The sequence below is a fragment of the Malurus melanocephalus genome, unplaced genomic scaffold (genome assembly GCF_030028575.1).
Source record: "Malurus melanocephalus ecotype Western Australia unplaced genomic scaffold, MMel_1.1 scaffold_1493, whole genome shotgun sequence".
Taxonomy (NCBI): Eukaryota; Metazoa; Chordata; class Aves; order Passeriformes; family Maluridae; genus Malurus; species Malurus melanocephalus.
In genome coordinates this window covers 5,827-7,106 of record NW_026624725.1, presented here as the reverse complement: position 1 = coordinate 7,106, position 1,280 = coordinate 5,827, and the positions used below count along the sequence as shown (strand labels likewise).

At 61.9% G+C, this 1,280-nt stretch overlaps 1 protein-coding gene across 1 annotated transcript in view; it reads left to right on the top strand.

The window, feature by feature from the left end:
* Positions 1–233: 233 nt before the first annotated feature.
* LOC130587056 (tRNA-dihydrouridine(47) synthase [NAD(P)(+)]-like) overlaps positions 234–1,280 on the top strand; it is a 6,297-nt gene continuing 5,250 nt past the window's right edge. The window contains exons 1-2 of the mRNA XM_057388016.1: positions 234–290; positions 572–860. Coding sequence (XP_057243999.1) covers positions 250–290; positions 572–860 — 330 coding nt within the window. The 5' untranslated portion in view covers positions 234–249. The remainder of the gene's footprint in view (positions 291–571; positions 861–1,280) is intronic.

The window sequence follows — 1,280 nt, the reverse complement described above, 5'->3', positions numbered from 1 at the left end:
AGCCATAAGGAGCTGCCACAAGGGACTCTGCTGTACAAAGGCAGCGCTCCGGCCTTATTTCACTGTTTGGGCATCCCTGAGGGGCTGTGGGCAGGGAAACTCGGTTACAAATAACACCCGCACCGAACCGCGGCTCCCGCCGCTCTGAGGGGGCTCCCGCCGCGCCCGAGCCTTTTATACCGCCCGCCCCGCGCGCGCCCCGTCACGTGCCCCCGCCCCGCCGCTGACGTCATCGCCGCGCGCGGCAGCATGGCGGCGGCAGCTCCCGGCGTGGCGCCGGTTCGAGCCCGGTGAGTGCGGGAGCGGGGCCTCCTTAACACCCCCGGAACCGCCCGAATACCGCCTGGGTCCCTTTCAGACCCTCTCCGGTGCTTTAAATAAACCACCCCGCATATTCCCGATGTCCCCATGTCCCCTTCCCAGTGCATTCCCAGCTCCCCCATAACCCCCAGTGCGTGTCTGGTCCGTCCATAATCCCCCCCCAGTTCATTGTTGACATTTCCATAATGCTCCAAATCCCCCCATAACACCCCACCGACCCCCTTTTCCATGGCCACCCCATTTCCCGCAGGTTCCTCACCTCCAAGGAGCAGTTCCACGCTTACCTGCGGGCAGGGGGCGAGGAGGAGGAGGAGGAGGAAAAAAAGGACGAGAAGAAGGAAAAGGAGCAGATCATCTGCGAGAACGARCCCCCGGCCAAGAGGGTGAAAGCCGAGGATGGGGAGAGCCAAGGGAATGGTGGGATGGAGGAGGAGAAGGAGCGCCCGGAGAAGAAGAGAGCGCGGGGACAGAACAAGAGCCGCCCGTGTATGAAACCCAACAGCTACGAGCAGARCCGGCTGTGCCCCTCGGTGACACAGGTGGGACACGGGGCCCTGCTCCGCTGGGTTAAATGGGATATTGGGAAGGAATTCCTCCCTGGAAGAGAATTCCCAAAGAAGCTGTGGCTGCCCCTGGATCCATGGAAGTGTCCCAAGGCCAGGCTGGAGCACCCTGGGACAGTGGGAGATGTCCCTGCCCGTGGGGCAGGATGAGTCTTGAGGTGATTTCCAACCCAAACCAGTCCGGAATTCCATAAAAAACCACCTGGGGGAGGGTGAAAGAGCTGAGTGGGACGAGTGAGGCGTCCCCCAAAGTGGTGGCACTAAAACACCCCCTCCAGCGTGTCCATCCTCCCTCCCTGGCAGAATTCCCTGGCAGAATTCCCTAGCAGCATTCCCAACCTCACCTGGCGCACTCAGGTGCTCAGAACCACCCTGGGCTGTGCTGTGCCATCCCCA